Below are 20,173 nucleotides of genomic sequence, written 5' to 3'. Positions count from 1 at the left end.
TAACCTGAGAAAAGGGGGCCATAACTATTACCATCCACAACAATACTGATATTGAATAAGCCTCAAAATTCTTTTAACTCATGGAAAATTCAGATGACAAATCTTTTTTTCCCTCTACAGTGTAAATGAACTTGTTTGTTTGTTTGTTTGAGACAGGGTTTCTCTGTAGCTTTGGAGCCTATCCTAGAACTAGTTAGTACTTGTAGACCAGGCTGGCCTGGAACTCACACAGATCCACCTGTCTCTGCCTCCTGAGTGCTGGGATTAAAGGCGTGTGCCACCACCAACTAGCGTGTAAATGCATCGATTATGGTCTTTGGCACATTAACAAGCTTTGCTTCAGATTTTGGAATGAATTAGAAGCTTCAAGATTCATTATTTAGAGAATACTTTATTAGTTTTTGTAATCAAACCCACGTAGATAAGACCTTACATATTTAATACAGTGCGTTACCCCTGTACAAATGGGAAAAAAAATTAAGTTCAACATTTCTACACCAATATGGCTGTTAATTTCTGTACAATGCCAACTCAACACGGTAAACTGGGATACTCTTTTCCAAAGTTGACAGCACAGCTAAAGTTTCCAAAAATTCAAATTATATATATGTATATATATATTTATATTTATATAAAAAGACCAATAATAGCAGTATGTTATGCATCAATAGCAGCAACAGCTTTTCCAGGTTCTGCAGTCATTTGAACAAAATTGTAGAGACATCCAGCACACTCCATTAAAAAAAAAAAAGTAAAAAACAAAATCCCAGAAAACGGCACAGTTCTGTTACTCTTGTGGTACCTGGCACCATATATATTTTTTTTTAAATTAGCTTCTCAATCATCATCTGGAAAGAAAACATTCTGAGCAACATCATTAAAAACAGCTCTGATAAAGCACGGTCACTACTATGTATCATAAAGCAGGGACAAGCTATTTTACATTCACAGAGGTATGATACAGTGCTGTCCTACATCTACAATACTGGAGGATACAATTGAAAAGGCAGGATTTGAGACTTGATTCTACTGTTCCAGCAGAGGGCCCAAAGGATGGTATGACACAGCTCTGTAAAGAAACACACTTTTAGATACGATTTCGTTTCACTAGTGGCACAGTTCTAATGATTCATTCTTTCCATGAATATCAGCTAAAAACCGTTATTAAAAAAGAAAAAGAAAAAAAAATTACTCCTAAAACAAAACTCTACAACCACTGGATTCATATGAAGATGACCTAGTGGAGACAAGCAAGACCTCACCTTACAAACACTTTATCAAATGTGTTATGTTTGAATTGTGAGACCTCCAAAGAAGGAAGGGGATGCCAAGTAGTGCTTCAAAGCTTCGGACCACAATCAAAACACAGCATCATTTTAAACAGAAGCAGAAGTCAAATGTTGCTCATTTGAATATACTCAAGGATGCTGACATCAATATTTAATCATCTGCTCACTCATCCAGGAAGAAGGGGAGATCAGTTACTTCAGTACTTTATTGTGTTCAACCAAATCACCATGTTACAAAAATAACAAGCTGCCGTAATAAAAAATAAGGCTCCTCTATCCAGCACCAGTTAGCATCATTTTACTTTCAAGCCTAGAAATGCCACAGACACATCCAAAGAACACAAGGGAGTAAAAGAACCACAGCTGATATATCAATGGGGACCACCCAGTGTCCAACCGAGCCACTCTGTGGTATCATTTTCCTCCTATTTCTGGTGTTTCATTTAATCATAAAGCTCCTTAGATCTAAACTGTATGCACTTATAGATGTGTGCACATACTTGTATATAAACCGACTGGCGATGCCTGTCAACCAAACAAATGTTACATAGTAGGTGCAAGCCTGTAAAGCCTCATCTTAACTGGTGTAGCAGCTCTATCAGTGTAAAATGTTCTATGCTCCTTGTGCATCTTCAAGCTCACCACAGGATAATATCACAGACCATTTTACCGCCGTGGCTGCTGGCATTGTTTGACTTCATTTTCCCTGCCCACCCACCCACAATAAACCAAAGCTTTTAAGATTTTGTTTCTTCGGTTTTGATCGCCTGAGGTTTGATTGGTCCAGTTCTGACAGGCTTGGTGGTTATGGTGGGTGCAGGGGGTGGCTTTTCTTCTACTTTTTCCTGACAGGCACCAGGTGGGTCAGTCAGTGTTTCAGGAGGTTTACTTGAATCATTGTCCACTTTCTGGCCTTTGCCTCCTATCTGTTTGCTCTGTTGCTGTTCAGAGAAGAACCGTTGCGTGGACTGAAGAACCTCTGCTCTCTGTTTTGCCTTAAAAAAATAAGAAAATAAGAACTGAAAATACTGCAACATCACCTAACATTACCAAAGCCTGTCAAATCAATCTCAGTTCAAATTTTTGTACCAGTCACAAAAATCAGTTTTTCCCTAAGTTGGTTTGGCCCCATTGATCTTTCAGTTTTTAATGCATAGGCTTCTTCCTATCTTCTATCTTCTATGTGATTTTAAAAAAAAATCCTGAAGCAAGACCACCTCCCACCATCTTTCTAGCATCTGCCCTCTTATAAACAATAAAATACACATTGCTGCTGGTTCCTATTTTTTTTTTTTGGGGGGCAGCTCACTGATACTAAACTTTATTCAGGGAGGCTGCTTGCAAATCTGAAAACATACATGTAATGTAACACTTAAAACTTCTAGTTATCAATATGTGGTCTACAATAAAATGAAAAGGAAGCACTTATATTGTGGCATTACCAACACCTAGGACCAAATGTCTTGTGGCTGAGTCCTCTTCCCACAGCTCTCTTCTGCAGGGGAAGAGCATCAGAAATTAGTAACTACAACTTCACTCGATCACTAAGTTCTGATAGCTCCTACCACATTCTGAGCTGGTAAATAATCTTAGTTTCATTGACTACGTGCCCCAAAGAATATACTTACGTTAATCTGTAAATTATAGTACTATAACAATATACAATTAAAACTTAGCTTTCTACCCCTCTTGCACATAACAAAACAACAACAAAAACTCCTTCATGTTCTACAGGTAACCAACCTATACTATCTAAAGATCTAAAAACAATATAAGAAATTTGTATACTCCCATCCCACTAATAATATTAAGCTCTAAGGACATTTCTAACACGAGAAATGTTTTAAAATTAAGTGGGAAGTAGCCAGGAGCAGAAGGCCACACAATCTACAAAGCTTTGGGTGCTAGTGCTTTTAGTAGTAACAAACAGATGGAAACCGTAGGCACAAAGCCTAGTAAAACTAAGTGATGTGCCATAAGAGTTCTCCTAAAGGGTAGCCTTTGAATTTGATTACTCGGCATTAGAAACACAAAGGATATCAACCAAGAAACTTAGTCAAATTCTTTAATTAGTATTATCACAAACATGTTTCTAATTCAGAGTAAAGCATCACTGTGCACATGTTGCTGCTTGTAAGCACTAGTCTTTTCTCTAGTCTAGTCTAATCCATGTCGTGATTAAACAAGTAAAATCACTTTTCTTAAAGTCAACCCTAAAGTAATTACAGAAACAAACCCTAACTGGTTATACAGGTAGATGGGTAAAATTTATGCCGAGAACTGTCCCCACACAGACTCCTAATGGTCTCAGCAAACCCAAGTTTATTTGTGCCTTTTATCATGAAGGATCCCAAAGTGCTTTTCTGAGTTCTTCATCTATAACTAACTGCATTCTGGAACACAGCCACCTCAGGTGGGAGGTTAATAATAAAAAAAAAAGTTGTGGAAAACAGTTTTGAGATGAAAATTACTCAAATAACTTGTGAAGAAATAAAAATCAAGATAGCTAACACATCTTACCCATTTCAGAGTTCACAAAACCATGATTATGTATTATACTTGGGTGGGGGAGGGGAGGCCAGGGAGGGAAAAGAAAAAAAGGGAAAGAAATAAAATGGGGTAACCTATAATAAACAATCTATATTACATTTTTTAATACTTAAAAATACTGCATCCAAACTCAGATCTCCCTCAAACACGTATTTCATAAGCAATACATTTGGATAGTTTAAAAGTTAATTTGATTTCTGACTACAGTGGCAAAGGGAGGTTCATAAAAGGAGGAAAAGGTAAGGATGGAAGGGAGAAAAAAATGGGGAGGGGTGCACAAATAACAGTAGTTAGCTTGGTTAAGTCTTATACAGACAATGAATGCCTGGATATATGGTTATGAATCCAGAGGCATTTTAAGACATGGTTCAGAGACAGATTCTTGCTCTGGTGGCTGTTAACACTGTACTAACCTTCATATCTTGTTCAGCCTTCAACGCAGCCTGGGCCTGATTACCTCTGACTCCAGATAGTGATCCACAAGGACCCCTGGCTACATGTGGCAAACGAGCATGGCTCATGAGGCCTGTGGTCAGCGGAGGAGGCATCTGACTGGCCAGTGCCATTGGTGGCCTCTGTACAGGCGCTGGGAAGGTGTTAGTATGTGGGGCTCTTACCAATGGAGGGACCAGGTTAGGCTGAGAGAGAATCTGAGTGAAAAAACAAAACATACAACATTGAACTGTTAAAAAAAAAAAAGCCAACCAGACTAGGTTGGCTTATCCCAGAGTAAATCTGTGCCCATTCTGCCAGTCAAAGTTTTTGGATCGTGCCATTCCATTAATAAGGACAAATAACAAACAGGTCATGCTTATAAAGTTTAACAGGAAAAATTAGGCAAAGCATGCTTTGGCACTTCAGCTGCAAATTGTATGGGGGAGATTGGAGGCTATAAATAATTAGGACCATGGGGTCTTTAATGGAACAACCGCAGAAAAGCACACTTCTAATCTAACATAATCTGAAAGCAAAATAATAGTAACTTGACAAGTGTGTTTCGTAAGAACCAATTCTAGCCTAAGTTATTCTTAATCTTCAATATAAGCAGTAGGGGAAGGAGAAGCAAACATATTTACACATTTATTTAAAACATTCAGAAAAATCTTACTTCAACTACACAGATAACAAAAACAAAAACCCACGTTAGGCATGGAAAACTTAAGCACTGGGACCCTTCACTGACAACTTCTTCAAAAAAGACAAAAGGAATAGGACTCAAACTGTCAGAGCTGTGTGGGGAAATCTTGAGTATTGCTACCGTCTGCTTTAAAACAACTACTGCCTCTGTCTATTCATAAAAATAAATGAATACAGCTGAGCAGTACACATTCACTGTTAAACCAGACAAGTTTTCATTCAAAGGAGCACATCTTAGCCGGGTCACCTATGTTATTATTATAAAACCACAACCTTAGTCAGATTAGCCACCACTCTACAACACTAGGCTCATTCTCCCTCGGATCTGCCTACCTGGGGTGCAAACTGTGCAGGAAATGGTTGCGTCATTCTCACTGTGGCAGGGGCTGACTGGAACTGCTTCTGATACACAATGCTGTTCATTTTGCTAGACTGGCTGTTTGGACTTGTTGAAGTAGCCCTTGGAAAAGAAGTCACTCGTCAGTAGAGCAGTGCCAAGTAAATGCTGTTAGATTTTCAAAGACATTTTCTTTTGTATTTCCATCATATTTAGTTGTTAATTGAAACAAACAAAGCTCAATGGTTGCACTACTAAGAAAAGCCAAGGTGAGATAGTGTTGCTACACTTATATTAAAGGATCTTCTAAAATACAGGCTTAACATTGTAGATAAAATTAACAAAATAATTTTCGTATTCACTTCTGCTTAACATGGGACTGATAAAACATTAGGTGATAAACAACTGAATTCTCAAAAAAATTTTTTCAGTTATTTTTCAATTTCCTAAGCAAATTTACATGTCCACCTTACCGGAAAGGACTAGACGTTGGCGTGGTACTCCGACCACCAATTGGAGGTGTCCCTGGTTTGATATCAATGCCACTCCCAAAGGCTTTTAGTTCCATTTCAGACATCTGAGAAAACACACAAAATAAAGGTAACATTCCTTTCCATAAGCTAAGTGTTGTACTTTGTGTCTTATATGTGATGGCTAACCTATAAAATCCTCCATCTGGTTTCAAAATTCAAAGTCAAGTGAGACATATACTAACATTTCTATAAAAAATTCTAAGTTCTTTATTATTAGACAAAAACAGGGAATATTAAAAAAGTAGCAAATAATGTAAGAAAAACACAAGCACATATGCACGTGAGGTTTTCTGAGGGGTTGTAAAAACTGATGTTTTATTAATATCATACATTAGTTATGTTATTTATTCAGTGTGTGCACACTTCCTCACCTTGAACATGGAGGTCAGGACATTTTGTGAGTTATCAGTTCTCTCCTTCACCCTTGAAACCCTGGGATTGAACTGAGGTCTTAAGTTTTGGCAACGGGGGACTTTACCCGATGAGTCATCTTACAGCCCTTTTATAGTTACATCTGTTTTATTGTGTGTGCACACCTATGTTTTTGTGTACAAGTACAACATACACATCTCTTATATACACTAACCAAGTATCACTTACCTTTCCTGTAGTTGCCATCATACTATGCTGTGTTCCAGCAGGGATTAGTCCTCTGAAAGGCTGGCTTACTTGTGCAGGACGGCTCAGACTCTGAGCCTGTGCTTGTGGTGTTGTGTGCTGTAATTGGGGCTGAAGAGTCTGAGGCAAAGCAATGAGAGGCTGTCCCGTAGATCCAAAATTAGTCAAGGAAAGCTGAGATGCAGGTAAAGGTACTGTAACCTACAAAAAGAAGCAAACGGAAACTGTAATCATTTGCTTATAATTAGTGTGTGTGTGTGTGTGTGTGTGTGTGTGTGTGTGTGTATATATATATATATCTATCTAAATGTATACACATAGATCTTCAAATACTTTTAACAACATAAAAATATTTTCATCAAATAACTTTGAAGATACTCACAGAGCATATGCCAAATAAACAATATACAATTAAAGTAGCAAAAGTTCCCACCACCAAAACTGTCGTATTATTTGCATGCTTGGTCAAACCGAGAGTTCTTAATAAAAAGAACTTCTTAGTTTTCATACAAAAAGCTTTTGTTTGTAAGGTATTATGAATATATATATTGCCATAGCAATGGCAAACCAAAGGATTAATGACTCACACTTCTCTAGCTTCTGTCATGTGTTATGTCCATTGAACATCTAATTGTATTCATACAGTTAAGGTGCTATCCTTACTGCCACTCTCTATAGCACATAGTATTATAGTAACCTGTGTAGAGTCTTCTCTCACCTCTAACTCTAATAGGTATATCACTTATTACATTCTTGAAAAAACGGTTTTCAAACTTTTATATTCATGGATTCTTCTCTTATAAACTATTACAAGGAATCTCAGTTTTTTAAAAAAAATGTAAAAGTAAAATTAGAATTAGAGGCAGAGGTATAGTGAAGAGCTGGTTGGTACAGGACTGAATGAAGCACCGTCCACTTCTAATGTAACCTCCAAAACATTTCAGTGAAGTTTGAAAACCACTTCCTCTATCTTGGTTCAATAAAAAATTCCAAAAAATAACAAAAGCAATACAAAGAATAATATAAAAAAAAATTGAGGAAATTTACCATGCCATAGTTTACCTGCTGGAGAGCACTTGGTGATTGGGCAGTGTTATAGAAATTTGTCTGACCAGGCTGCTGTACTTGTCCAGAATAAAGATTTGAGGCCTGGGTAAGATTGGCTCTTGCCTAGAAAAATATACAAGAAAGCAGAAGAAAAACTCAGAAGGAAGTTTCCATGCAATCTGTATCAACATGATTATTCTAAAAGGGAAGATCTTAGCTGGGTGTGGTGGTGCACACCTTCAGTCCCAGTGCTTGGTAGGCAGAAGCAGGCAGTTCTCTGAGTTTGAGGCCAGCTTGTTACACTGAGTGAGTTTCAGGATGGCCAGGGATACAGAGAAAGAAACCACAAACCAAAAACAACAGAAAAAGATTTTTATGTGCTTAAAAGAATCTGAATTAAATAAACAAAAGCCCATTAAGAACACCACGAGTAAGCAAGCATTCCTTACCTGAAGAAGATGTGTATCAATCAGCTGAGAACTTCCTAGTCCTGATGCCTGCCCCAGCTGATGCTCATACAGTATAGGGATAGGCTGAGTATTTGAAGTCTGCTGAAAGGCAAGACCTGATTGTGCCTTGGCAAGCTCCTGGTGCTGGACAGCTGGGAAGTTGTGGATAGCCGTACCAGAAAGGACCACAGAAGGCTGCGACAGACTGCTTTGCATAAAAGCTGGCTGCGATCTATGTACGTATTAAGCAGGAGTATTTATGTTAGTATAAATTTATATATTTATAAAACATAAAGTATTTATGTTAGTCATAAATTTTATTTAGAATTTGAAAAACTTAACAAGATTCTCAAATGACCAAGTATTCTCCTCTCTAATTAGTAATGAAGTAGAGAAGACAATGTGGCCACTTGTTTCAAGACTATAGTTCTGCACGCACCAGAATTTCTCATACAAAAGCCTACTCTTAGCAACAACAGTTTACATTTTACCTCTTACACAAACACACACATGGTCTTTAAGACCAGTGTGAGTCACCATGCCTAGATAAGAGCAGCTCAAGACAGCTCCCCACGGGTTATGAAAACTGTATCTGAACCATGTACAAAACAAATGAAAAGTAAGGCCTAGCTGAAATCACCAAAGACAGGGTTGTAACATATAATGAACATTCTTTTTTTTTATTATTTTTTTAATATAATGAACATTCTTAATTATTTACTTTATAACACGGTACCCTAGGGTTTGGGGAAAAAGGAATTAGCACTAGATACTACATAATCTGCAACTATAATATCAAAAATACAACAAAATTTTAAGGCACTTTACCTATATGGCTGAATTGAAGAACTGAATAATTCCTGAGCCTGGGAAACTGCTGGTCCAGCTCCCAAACTCAGCTGGGCTTGATGCTGCCCTTGCAGTGGGGCATAGATAGGAATTGGAATCTGTTGAACTGACGTTGGCTGCAATAACAACAAAAATGGTGCATATATAACAGACGCAAACTTCATACATGAAATCACAAGACTGGGAAAATAAAAACAACAAAACTTCAGACATAAAAATAAAACATTTATGGTATATATGAACTCTCCCTTTAAAACCAGTTTTCTTTTTAATCTATGACTTACTGCATACTGGTAACTATTAAGTTCTGGTATCTTGGGGAATTAAATATTTTCCAAGTTTCGCTAATAGCCTATCCACAAGATAATCCAAAGTGGAATTTTAAGTAAACGTATTGTAAAGAAATCAAGCTAAACTGCTACAACCACAGAAGTGTCAAGTAATACAGGATTAAAATGTTTACCTGAGAGAGGCCTGGTTGGAAGCCCTGTTGCTGAGCCAGGGATGGTGGAGCCAATCGTGCATGTTGGGTATTAAATAAATGACTTGTGTCCATGTAGAAAGCTGGGATTTGAGCTACACACCATCAGGGGAAAAAACCAAACCAAAACAAAAAAACAGTATTGCCTAAATTTCAGAATTTTCCAAGCAGTAAACCACATTGCTTACAGCAACAACAAAAAAAAGATTTTGTAGCTGATTTCAAATGTGAGCCCTCTGAAATTGAACAGTTACAGAAAAAGTACAAACGTAAAAAGACAGAACTTCTAGTAGAGAAGTGCATGTCACTAACACTGTAAAACTGGTACTACTGGGTCATGTAAAATAGATACCCACAGGTTCTCAATTGGCTGTGTACTGGAAACATTTCACACAAAAATTGAACCTAACCACTGAACCAGCAAAGCCACTCTAATTTTAAACTGACTACAATAGGGTAACATATTTCAAAACAATTAGTATTTAATAATAATTAAAATGTTTGATATAGATTTTAAATATACAAATTTTTGATTTACTGTTTTTGTGTAGTAATATGCATACTATTTTTGTGGCTATTATACCTAATAGTCAAAGAAATACCCTTAAACTTATCAGACAGAAATCAAAATTCTTATCTATAAAAGTCAATATACATTAACACACAAATCTTGGAAGGAAGAACTGACAATTCATATGCTTTATGCATTACTAGTAATCTAATATCTTTAAATATTAGATATTAACATGCTAACTACTAAAAATCCTCTTATGAATGCCAAGAAATAGCTTCACTTTCTATTATTCAAAATTTAAACAATCAGTGAGTTTAAGTATTTTTGATGACCACTGTAACCGTCACCAAAACAACATTTTTAATTTTTGCTGTTCTTAATGTTCTCTTTACCAAGAACTTTTTAAGAGAGTTTGGTGATTTTCGTGAAACAGAAAGACATCCACAAATTCTTTTGCAAAGTAAAAGACTAATATATGACTAATTTATCATAAATGTACAGGACAAAAGTGGAGACACACATATATTCTTTCTAAAAGTTCCAGAGTTCTTGTTATGAAAAATAGGATTCAAATGTGGAGAAACACACAGATATATCCATTCTAAAAGTTCTAGAGTTCTTTTTGTGAGGAATAGGATTCAAATGCACAAAAGGACATTTGGAAAGCACATGCAAAACAAAAACAAACAAACAAACAAACAAAAACCCCACAAGCTTGAAAGGGTTATGAAGAAAAAAAGGACAAGTCTTCACTTTCAAAATTCCTGTAACCAAACCTAGAAATCTTACCTGCTGCCGACTGAGACACATAAACTTGTGGACTCTGCTGCTGCTGGGCAATAAGGGAAGGCATACAGCTTAACTGTGAAAAATGACTTGCAGAAGGAAGGCTGCTTGTCTGCAGCTGTTGGGGTTTTACTTTACAGATATTAGGAGGGTCCGATGTGGTTGTAGATTTTGTACTCAAAGAAGAGGTAGTGTAAGTACCGGCTCCTGTATTTGAAGAAGGGAGAAAATACAGCATGTTTATTCTTCATACTTATGTTTCTGGTTCTATGGGTCCTATGGACATTAAGTATTACAGCAACCACAAACTAAAACTATGAGAAGACTGGAATGTCTCAGGGGCTGGCAATGGAGTTGAGTTGATAGAGGTCCTTGCCTAGCATGCACTGTATCCCCAGCACTCCATAAACCAGTCATGGTGGCATGTGCCTGTAATTCTAGCACGGAGTTCCTGTGATCTCTAAACTCAGGAGGTGGAGGCAGAATCATACTCTCATCTACAAAGAGTTACAGGCCAGTCAAGAATACAAGAGACCCTGCCTTGAAAAGGAGAGGACAGACACAGGCACACACAAAACCAACAAAAACCCAAACCTCCCCTCAAAAAACAAAACAAAACAAAACAAAAAAACCTCCAACATCAAAAAACCAGTCATTTCTCTACAAAGTAAGGACAGACTTTTATCCTTGTTACTAATTGTTCAACTAAACAAGCAGAGGTAGCTAGACCTAGAGAAAGGATGTCACTCACTGGATTCCAAAGAAAGACTGGGGAACATTAAAGCCATCCTACCCCAATCTTGTATGTTTTATATTAATTTCCACTGAAGTATATGAGAATTCAAGTAAGTCTATTAAGATGTTTTAATGGACAAATGGGTAGTGAGGAACGACTGGACAAGTTCTAAAGAAAGACAAAGATACAATTGAGCATTGTTTGGCACAGCATTACAATACAGGAATCATCTCTGAGGTCTTTTCTTTCAAGACACTGCACTTGCCTGGATTGGCCTCAAATTTCCAATCTCCCTACTTCAATCTCTCAAGTGCTGAAATCACAGGTGTGTGCTACCATGCCTACATTGGGTTTGTCTAAATACATCAACCACAGACAACATAAAAATAGGTATAGGTGAGCCCAAACACCAGTGGTGGAGTGAGATCTCAAAATTAGCACACTATGTGGCATAATATGGAAAAACAATACCATATAGGATATACACTCTATCCATTTCCCACTGCTGTGGAAACATCAGGGAAATAAACTTTGTTTTCAACAGAAGCAGCATGGTTGCATTTAGGAAAAGTAAAAAGAATGTGCTATCCTGGAAGTCAAGCATTTAGAAACCTCTGCTATTCTTTGTTTTGCTATCAAGACAGGGTTTTCTGTGTGTAACAGCCCTTGCTGTTATGTAACTTGTTCTGTAGGTCAGGCTGGCCTTGAACACACTAAGATCCTCTGCCTGAGTGCTGTGATTAAAGGCGTGTGCCACTACCACCTGGTCCTTTGCCATTCTTTAAGAACTACAAAGCCTCTAAGTCGGCAATTGTGCAGAACTGTAAGAAAGGATGGAGCTCATTCTAAGTTCAGGCCCTACTTAAACAGCACAAACATGACCACCTAACCCACCATTAGAAGATGTAGCTCACTCCATTAGCACCACTAAACCAGATATATACTGGGGGAAAGCTATGGAAGTTTACATTTCTCCACTTGGTTTTAAATTACTTGGATATAGTTAAAAATGACAACAAAAAGATGAACTTAACAAAAAAAATTTAGGTACCTTTTTTTTTTTTAAATCAATGAGGGAGGATGCAGCAAAATGTTTTCTATTAAGCAATCAATAAAATAGTCACATTAATATTCTGAGAGACAAATAAGAGAACAGGCAAGAGGAGAGTAGTTTTCCTAAAGAATGACCTTCTGCTCAGGGAATGGGAGTGCAGTTCGGAGGTATAGTGTTTGTCTACGGTACACTAGACAACTATGTTCACTCCTCAGTGCGGCACACAAAATAGATATGTAAGGAAAGCTATGACAGCTTCTACCTGATAATGATGCTGTGGGAGTGACTGAAGCAACAGGGATCTGAGGCATCGATGCACTGGAAAAAGAGTTGTAATTAGCAGTGCTTGGTCCACTGGCACTACTGCTGACTCCACTCACAATTGGAGGTGCTGTAGAAGTAACTGGAGACCCCTTTTCCCTTAGATTCGGAGAATTCTCCCATGCCTTACGCGCAGACTCCATCTACAATAAAAGAGTCTTCTGTTAAAGCAAACAAATGAAAAACAAAGAAAACCCAAAAGACCACACCCTCCATATCCCAGTATAGAGATTTCCAATAGTGTCAGAGGGCTTAAGCTTTTTACTTGCTTTCTCACCCTAAGGGTTATTATTAGTTTAAAACAGAATTTCTTGAAAGCAGTAAGAAATGCACAATGAACTATAGCCAAAGCATTTATCCAAACACAAATGGCTCCACCTACCTACTAATATAATAGAAAGAATGTGAAACACCTTTTCTTGCTCCATTCCTTTTAAAACCAATACTTCTGAAATACAGATGGCAATGTAATAGGACAAAATTTTAGGCTAGTATACGGTCTGTAGTAATTTGTATTTGTGACCCTGGCTTATTCGTACCATCATTTATTAAAAGACAGAATTATATCTTCATGTTTGAGCAGCATTGTTCACTAACTTTCAGATACCACATATGCGACTTGTATTTTTCTACTAGCTCCATTTAAAAATGTAAAAACAAAAAGGCAGTATTAATTTGGTTAACAGTTAATTTAAGACAATATATCTGTAATTGAAATAATATATAGAAACCCTCACTAATACATATCCTTTTCTGACTTGTTTCCACTGTAGCACAGTACTCATGTACTAGAGGAAGACTCTGAACTACTTTTATCTCTGTATACAAATGCCACCATATCCATTTCTTAAGCTTTTTAATATTAAAATTTCAGATACAGCATCTATTTCATTTTCTCTTACAGCAAATTATCAATTTAGACCAGTTATTGTTCAAATGTTGAATAATTTTAGGTATCTAGTGAATTCTGAATTGGAGAGCAGAGGAAGATCCCTCCACCAAGGCTATGAGCTTTTTAGTACTACCAGAGAAAATTTTGGGCTGAAAAACAAACAAAAAAAAAACCCACCAAAAAACCAAAAAAACAAACCCACAATAATATCTAAGATGATTTGTAAGAAGTAATATCTTTAATACTACTAATATGTTAGCCTTTAAAATGCCAATCTCTAAATGTCCCCTCCCTGCCCCTGACAGTTCCTCTGTGTAGCCCTGGCTGTCCTGGAACTTACTCTGTAGATCAGGCTAGCCTCAAACTCAGAGATCTGTCTGATCTGGGATTAAAGGTGTGTGCCCCCTTAATATGTACTTTATCATATCACCTTTAAAAAACACATATGCCGACTCTCATCATAAAACACTCAAACTGTACAACTCCTTTATGTTTAAGGACACACATATATTTCTCACAAACAATTCAAGTGTACTTTATTCTAAAATAAAAGCTGTGGAGGGTGGGATGGTACTGGAACCTGGCCCCCTACTCCTACAATTCTGAGATCCTTCCTAAATCCTAGAATGGCACCTCCAGAGACCTCTCTGCTCCTACACTGCCTATATTTGAGCTCCTACTCAGAATATGTACTATAGTATTTTAGTTAAGTTTCTCATTAGTTGTTCTGAATGATGGAACCCAGTCAGGTTTATGGCACCACCTCCATCCCTTAAGGGACAACTGAGGTTTCTGTCTAACTTCTGACAGAAGACTGGCTTTGTTGATGTGTATTCAATGCTATTTAAGCTCTAGATTCTCCATATATAATGTGATGAGAGAAAAGTCTAACGACGTAATTTTTTATTAACTCAGAGATTTCTTACAAAATAAAATAATCTACATATCTAGGATACGTCAACTTTTGATCTTCATTAAAACCTGTTGTAAAACAAAACATCTTGTAAGGAACTTAAGTTTGTTGACCATCCTAACAGTAACCTGACATTTTGGTGTGGCAGGAATTTTGAGAGAATATTATGTCTTTTCAGCTGTAGGCAAATATTATGGCATGGGTTAGACTCCACACAGATATTTGGCTTACTTTTACCTCTTACACAGCAAGGAAACAGTTTGTCTTTGGAAAGTCAAGGCTACCAAAATTATAATTATTTTACATGTTGATAATAATGTTCATATAGAACTTTCTACAAGTATTTTTTTCAATAAATATTTTTTTTTAAAGAGTAAAGACTGGTAAAGCTAATTTAATTTTAACTCTGTGGGATGTTAAAAATGAGTACAAGACAAAGCGCAATAAGTATTCTAAAGAATTAACTGACTCAGAGATAAGTATAAAGACATTATATTTGCTTAAATGAAATTTAATCAAATTATAGAACAAGGTAATGAACCCAGATATAGTCCTCTGAGTGGAAAATGAGCAGCGAGGGCCAACAAGAAGTGGCAGTCAGCAGTGAGAATGGGGAATAAACAGGCATCTATGTCAGAGTCTCAGAGTTTTATTAATGCTCCCACAAAGTGATCCTGAGGTTGAGCAGAGAGAGTCTAGAAATGAAGACTGGTAACACGACTAAAACAACTGATCTTTTCCCCCTTCTGTATAATGTCAGAGATTCACTATAATCCAATCAGGAAAACCTGCCTTTTGAGGCTAATACCATGCTTGTCAGGATTAGGAACAAAAAGGACACCAATAAATAAAAGACATTTAAGAAAATCCCGTATTTTCTCTCCCTAACTACTAACCCACCCCAAGGTGAATCAGAGATCTAAAATAACCTCAAGTAATTGCCTCATAAAACAATTAACATACGTCAAAAACAATGAAAATTGGTGAGGAAAAAAACAAGGCAAATGCCAAGACTAGTGGCACAGGATAGCCTGTAATCTTCACTATCTGAGAAGCTGAAGCAAACGGAGGGCAAAGTTAAAAGCCAGGCTGGGCTACTTAGTGAGACTGTGTTTAAATAATAAGTAAGAAAATGGCTGGGATGTGAGGTCCCAGGTTCAATCTTTAGTACTTCCATCAAAACCTCACAATTTTGCTTATCGGGTATGTTTTTGCTAACAGGCTTTTCATAAAACATTCCTGCATTCAGTTTATCCATGACTTATAAGGAAGAAAAAAAGCATTCTTAGCATAGTTAGTACTGTGTATTTAAGTACAAATCAAACAGTAATTCTATTTTAATGAAAAAATTCACAAGCACAATAGACCTTGCCAGTGCTATTATTGTGGACTTAACGCCCCTTGCAAGCAATGAATAAGGAGCCTTGGAGATGGACGCTGTACATACCTTGAAGGTGAGGCTGAAAGTAGTAGGAGGAACTGAAGTTAGGCTGGAGCTCTGTTGTATAGTCTCCCTCTTAGGGAGGGGTAGGGTGTTGGGCAGGGGCACCTGAAAAGGCAGTCAACATATCACAATCTAAGTATGCTGCAAAAGCCCCATCAGTCACAGTGCTAATGTACTCTAAAAATGTTGTATCTGATTACTTAAGTTACAATGCTTGCAGAGGCCAATAACTATGTTAAAGTTCTGAAGAGAAAAATTTTCTGCTTAGGTGTGCACAAATTGTCAGGAAAAAAGAACCTGCCTTGAATATAAAGCACATACTACTCAGGTAGCGGTCTTTATACTAGAAGCGAAATCTTGTATTTAAAACAAATTCCCAGGTGGTGTTAATATTATTGTGCAATCAAGTTCTAAGGAGTATGACTTTCAGCATATATGAGGACCCACAGGTTCTTATCCTGAGTATTTAACCTAGCAATGCAAAGGTAGAAAATCTCTTTCCTATAATATAATCAATCTCTTATAATTAGATTCAAGAACAAGAGCAACTTCTGGAACCAAGTATGGAATAATACACCCTTACCTCACATACCAAACCATTCTATTGTATAAGGACTGTGGCAAATACTGTAAACATTAGTTATTATGCACTATCCATATTTTCTTTTACCCTTCATCATCCCTAGATCTTGTTATTTTATTATGTGTACTGTTTTTTGCTTGTTTTTGATGATTCACTCAGCTATTCAGGAAAAAAAGGTTTGGGGGTGGTTTCAGGTTTTTTTTTTATATATATAAATCACTTTGAGATACTATGGATTGTCTCTAATGGAGATCTGTCAAAAACATTTATTACTTAACAAGAATTCTTTAAAAAAATGGCACTTGTACTTAACTCTGTGGAACACTCAAAATTCACAATAATTTTAATATTAGATAATACTAACTACTACACAAGTTAAGCTATTTATTTGAAAAGCCTGTACTGGGGGGCTGGAGAGATGCCTCAGTATGCTTACTGCTTTTACAAAGGACCCAGATGTAGTTCCTGGTGTCTCACAACAATACAGTCTAGATTATCCACCAGCTTTTCCCGGCCTCTGGGGACTCCTACAAGCAAGTGGTGCACATAAACTCACTCAAGCCTACTTATAAACATACATTTTCTAAAAAGAAGCCTACATAAAGTCACAACAGAAATTAACCTAAGATGTATAAAATCAAAAAACTTCTACATTTCAAAAGTAAGCTTCCAACAGAACACGTCTCAAAAGGATGTATAGTTTTATCCATGGGAAACTGTTACAGTTAGCACAGAATCACTACCACATTTGGTCCACAGAAGCAACATTGAAGGCATCTAAATTGAATGTTAACTAGTCCTAACCCAAATTATGTTTTACTCTTATAAATGCCTTAGATATATTACTAATAATCAAATGGAGACCAGTCACCCATTCACAAGACTAGATTTCTGACTCCTAAGTAGCTGTCAGGATACAAAGTCACATGCTAATTGATCTTAGGAGCACATGAAAACTACTGAAGTATTCATATATGTATGCATGTATATTTTTCAATGACAAAATGTTATAGAGAATTATAAAATTCACATTTCCCCAATTACACTTCAGATCATAAACCAGCAGAAAGCATCATACACTTTCTTGAAAAGGTGACTTTTATTTATTTATTTTTTTTGAGAGAGAGAGTTTCTCTAGTGTAGCCCTGGCTATCTTGAAACTCACTATGTAGACCAGGCTGGACTCAAAATCACAGAACTCAGAGATCCGCCTATCTCTGCTTCCTGAGTGCTAGGATCAAAGGCGTGTGCCACTGCAGCCCAACTGAAAATGTGACATATGACAATTTTTTTTTAATGAGCAAAGTTGGCACAATTAAAGCATAAACTTTGCTTTAATGTTAATGGCTGATAACCTATAGCAGTGGAACCAGCATTCAAACCCAACCAACAGCTCTTTTTCCTAAGTTTCCTATTACAAAGGACATTCTTCTCATAAAGGTGGAGAGGGGAGTGATAGACTCCAGGTTTGGAGCAATGAAGCAATCTTACAATTCTAAAAGCTGGACAAGCTAATCAAGCTCAATATCAAGTATAATTCATTCCACTCTATTCCTTTTCCTCCGCTATATAGTGGAAGTGTTTTGATTTGACTCTAACTTTAATTAACTGACCCCTAATGTAGCTCACCTTTCTAAAATTCCACATACTTGATGCTAGAGGGACGAATAGACAGCATGAGGGAAAAATATAAGACAAAAATCAAGATTTTTATACTGAAAATGATAAAGTCCTTTTGAAGAAATTTTCAACTGTAGCTATAAAAGTATTTTTGGAAAGAACAATCAACATTTAAATGTTATAGCGCTCGATTACTACAGAAGTTTATATTTAAAAAGGAGACCAGATGATTAGATTTCTCCCTTATTTATTCTCAAAAGTGAGGATCATACAAAAAACTTTTTCAATGCCCAAAATCATGCTGTGCTCATGACAACAGCAAGTTACTTAATAAATTTAGACAATTTTTCACCTGTGGTGTACTAGGCAAAAGGATATACTGTACTGACTTAAAATATCCAATTTGGAATACATATGTTCATATTATAGCTCAATTTTCACAAAAGGAATGCTGGCAAAGCCAGGTCCATGTATTTAAGTTTCAAAAGAAATGCTTATTCTTTGGAAAAAATGACCTTAAGTGAGTATGGCTTCATTGCATCATTTAAAAAAAAAAAAAGTATCATTTGTGAACAAAATTACCCAACCAAATAAAACTAACTGCAGTATATAAAAGAAAACCCAAAACTTTTTAGCCAAGCTAGATTGAGTGCCTCACCCCTCCCCCCCCCAAAAAAAAACAAAAACAAAAACCAATCAAGCATTTGTGCAAGTCTTAGAAAGCTGCTAACTTTTGGGGGCTGGGAGAGCCTAATGTTGATTTTAGTAGGTATATTTACTACAGTGCTCATAAACACAAACTTACTATCAACTCATTCCTGTTAAGAGTCAAATGTTGGCCATGACAATGTATATAAGACAAGAGTATTAGATGACAGCCAGGTTTCTATCCAAAGCTGTCAAATCTCTGATTGGTTACTTACATTATTAACCAAAGTATCCTCCATCTTTGTATTATTAGTAGCCACAGTGTTCGGCAGAGAAGAAGAAGGTGTAGTATAGTCTGTGACAGACTCCTGTGGAGGAGTGACAAAAAGAAGTTCTTTTAAAGTCAAATTTATAGGTCACCTTTCAACAATCTAATAGAATAGAGTAAAGCTGTTTTGGAAGGAAAGAGATCGTAAAACTTTATACCCTAAAATTTCAATCCACTAACAGTAGGCTAACAAGTGCAAAATCTCAATTGCTGTTAGACTTTTGCACATACTTAAAACATATTTCACAGCACTAAGTAGGAAGCTATCAACAGGATTAAATATTTCTGTGAGTTATTATCTTATTATCAAGAATAATTCCCTTAAGTAGGACAATTAAAAAGAGAAAACTTAAAACATTAACATAAAAATATTGCATCTTCCTTCTTTTTCAAACAACATATGTCCCAGGTGAATACAAGTATCTGTTTCCAGTCACTTCCCATAACTTGCCTTCACAGGCACATCTAGTTACATACTGGGCCTGCAGACATATGGATACTCAAGTCTTTCACATAAAATGTTACATACAGTATATTTATGCAAACTACCATCTTCTCTACATTACTAACAACATGTAATACAATGAAATATTTTGTCATCAGATGTAAAGAGTTTAAAAAGTCAAAAAAAAAAAAACCAAGAAAAAAACGAGCAAGCAAAAATCCCTAACAACAACTACCCCCTATATTTTAGGGATAGTATTTTTGATCCAGATTTGAGTTCATGGATCCTAAACTCACAGACATAAGAAAGCTGATTCATTGTATTTCAAAAGATATATACCTTTCATTCAATGTGGAAACCAAAAGCAAGTCAGTATTTTTAGTGTTCAATCATAGAAACAGTGATTTGTTCCAAGTGTGTTCCACTGTTAAATTTAGAATTATAATATAAGGCAAGATAAAACTATACCAGGCAGAGGTATTTTTGAAATGCTTACAACGTCAAGGGAAAGAATTCTGATCTTATAATTTTCTATTTAAGCTATTCAACAAAATAAACTTCTACTAAAATGTAACATTTTACAAGAGATATTTATATAA

At 36.4% G+C, this 20,173-nt stretch overlaps 1 protein-coding gene across 10 annotated transcripts in view; it reads right to left on the bottom strand.

The window, feature by feature from the left end:
* Window positions 1–371: 371 nt before the first annotated feature.
* Window positions 372–20,173, bottom strand: part of Prrc2c (proline rich coiled-coil 2C) — a 71,603-nt gene continuing 51,801 nt past the window's right edge. For 3 of the 10 annotated variants that reach the window (XM_048421171.3, XM_085688005.2, XM_085688004.2), the window contains exons 23-35: window positions 19,077–19,169; window positions 15,954–16,055; window positions 12,643–12,844; window positions 10,594–10,797; window positions 9,273–9,385; window positions 8,789–8,925; window positions 7,961–8,192; window positions 7,512–7,634; window positions 6,447–6,665; window positions 5,787–5,890; window positions 5,310–5,436; window positions 4,253–4,489; window positions 372–2,284 (exon numbers count right to left, since the gene is read on the bottom strand). In XM_048421171.3, coding sequence (XP_048277128.3) covers window positions 2,027–2,284; window positions 4,253–4,489; window positions 5,310–5,436; window positions 5,787–5,890; window positions 6,447–6,665; window positions 7,512–7,634; window positions 7,961–8,192; window positions 8,789–8,925; window positions 9,273–9,385; window positions 10,594–10,797; window positions 12,643–12,844; window positions 15,954–16,055; window positions 19,077–19,169 — 2,151 coding nt within the window. In that variant the 3' untranslated portion in view covers window positions 372–2,026. Of the gene's footprint in view, window positions 2,285–2,731; window positions 2,785–4,252; window positions 4,490–5,309; window positions 5,437–5,786; window positions 5,891–6,446; window positions 6,666–7,511; window positions 7,635–7,960; window positions 8,193–8,788; window positions 8,926–9,272; window positions 9,386–10,593; window positions 10,798–12,642; window positions 12,845–15,953; window positions 16,056–19,076; window positions 19,170–20,173 lie in introns of all 10 variants that reach the window. The other 7 variants (XM_048421175.3, XM_048421178.3, XM_085688008.2 and 4 more) reach the window with 6 other exon arrangements.

Source organism: Myodes glareolus, chromosome 5, assembly GCF_982192425.1.
Source record: "Myodes glareolus chromosome 5, mMyoGla1.1, whole genome shotgun sequence".
Taxonomy (NCBI): Eukaryota; Metazoa; Chordata; class Mammalia; order Rodentia; family Cricetidae; genus Myodes; species Myodes glareolus.
Note: the sequence above shows the minus strand (reverse complement) of the source record. Positions and strands in the feature narration are given on the sequence as shown.